General features: G+C 38.1%; 2 protein-coding genes across 2 annotated transcripts in view; one reads left to right on the top strand and one right to left on the bottom strand.

Annotated features, from left to right (window-relative positions):
* LOC119585730 (RNA polymerase II-associated protein 3-like) overlaps nt 1–1,574 on the top strand; it is a 49,814-nt gene that overhangs the window by 20,607 nt on the left and 27,633 nt on the right. The window lies entirely within an intron of this gene.
* Nucleotides 1–1,574, bottom strand: part of LOC119585727 (protein CLP1 homolog) — a 7,884-nt gene that overhangs the window by 4,141 nt on the left and 2,169 nt on the right. Inside the window, exons 3-6 of the mRNA XM_037934418.1 lie at nt 1,315–1,476; nt 932–1,166; nt 621–791; nt 304–491 (exon numbers count right to left, since the gene is read on the bottom strand). Of these exons, the coding sequence (XP_037790346.1) occupies nt 304–491; nt 621–791; nt 932–1,166; nt 1,315–1,476 (756 nt within the window). The remainder of the gene's footprint in view (nt 1–303; nt 492–620; nt 792–931; nt 1,167–1,314; nt 1,477–1,574) is intronic.

Consider the following 1,574-nt stretch of genomic DNA (forward strand, 5'->3'; position numbering starts at 1 on the left):
TTTTATATATGCAACACTGGCATCAAAACTACACTGGACAGTGTTTGCAGTACATACACTCCCAGCATTAATGTGTTAAGTATGAGAAAGTACATGTTAAAAAATATTCACAGTCTATCAAACATAATTCATTGGTACAATAATAAAAAATGTTGATATGACTGTTTCAATGGGGAATACCTAAACTTTATCTAATGTAATCTATATCCTCAGACTTACAACACATCACTGTATGGACAAACAACGAAAGTCACATTGAATCAAAATACTAATGAAGTCTAAAGAAAATAGTGTTGGACTTACACCTCCACTCTTGGGCAAGAAAACAACCCTAATGAAGGGAATATCTCTGACGAGTTCATTATATAGTCTCTCCTGGTCAAGGACAATGATCACGTCAACCTCAAAGGCCTGCGCAACATGTGTCAGACTCTTGTAACCTTCATTTTTAATCCAGCCACATGTGTTGATAACCACCCCTGAGGCAGCAACTGCAAGGGAAAAAAAATCACTTGTCAAAATTTGCAAGGGAAATATAACTAAGCACATCAAATAAAATGCACAGAAAGAAAAGAAAAAAGTTAACACCCAGTAAAACCATGATGAATATCCCCACTCACCTTTTCTATTGCCAACCATCTTATCTTGAATGGTGGCAGCCATGCGTGAGACAAGGATGTTGTACAGAGTCATGTTGGATGCAGGACTCAGGTGCCCAAAGTTGTACACAAGAGGAGCCTCCTGAGAAAAGCCTTCCCCAACATCAGCAGCTCTCTCAACAAGCAGTGCACCTTGAAAATAGACCAACAGTTATGACACTTCTCATAAATGTAAATGAACTTACAATATAGCACAATATCTTTTATTACATATGTATAAGGACATTAATTACTATATGTAACAAATAATCATCATGATCAGTAACATATACCTATAGTTCCTGGAATTGCAATGGATCCTTGTCCAATATCCAAATCTACAAAGATGGGCCGACGTCCCATCCGCACAGCATAGTTGAGGAGAATTCTGCACAGAGTTGACTTTCCTACATCTCCTGGACCAACAACCATGGTTACTGGTCCTCTGGTATCCTCTCCTCGGCTAAGACCTTCATCTGCATGCCTGCGCAACCGCTCCAAGCATGCATGTGTATTAAGGTACATAACCTAATCAGAAGCAAATGAGATGATTAGGTTATCTCTTATAGATGTGCCAACAAAATTAATGTATGTGATTTTGTTATTATGGTAAGAAATTAACAGTAATAAAGGAAAAGTAAACAAATGTTGAATCATCAGTATATAAATTTCTTACCATTGGGGTTTCCTTTGCCACATATGTTCCCTCTGTTGGGCCAGACAGCTTGAGAACACAGCCATGCCAGGTGAACACTGCTACTTTTGCTCCAGGGAAGAAGGTGTACGGCTTATCTGGTGCTAGTTCTGTGCCAAACACTTCAGCTTTGCCATTTACCAACTGTCCAGGATATGCTTAGATTTAAACTTGTCTTCATTAAAGAAGAATATGTGTAACATGATGTTAAAAACTTCACAACATTACAGAATTCTAAATGT

The sequence above is a fragment of the Penaeus monodon genome, chromosome 20 (genome assembly GCF_015228065.2).
Source record: "Penaeus monodon isolate SGIC_2016 chromosome 20, NSTDA_Pmon_1, whole genome shotgun sequence".
Lineage (NCBI taxonomy): Eukaryota > Metazoa > Arthropoda > Malacostraca > Decapoda > Penaeidae > Penaeus > Penaeus monodon.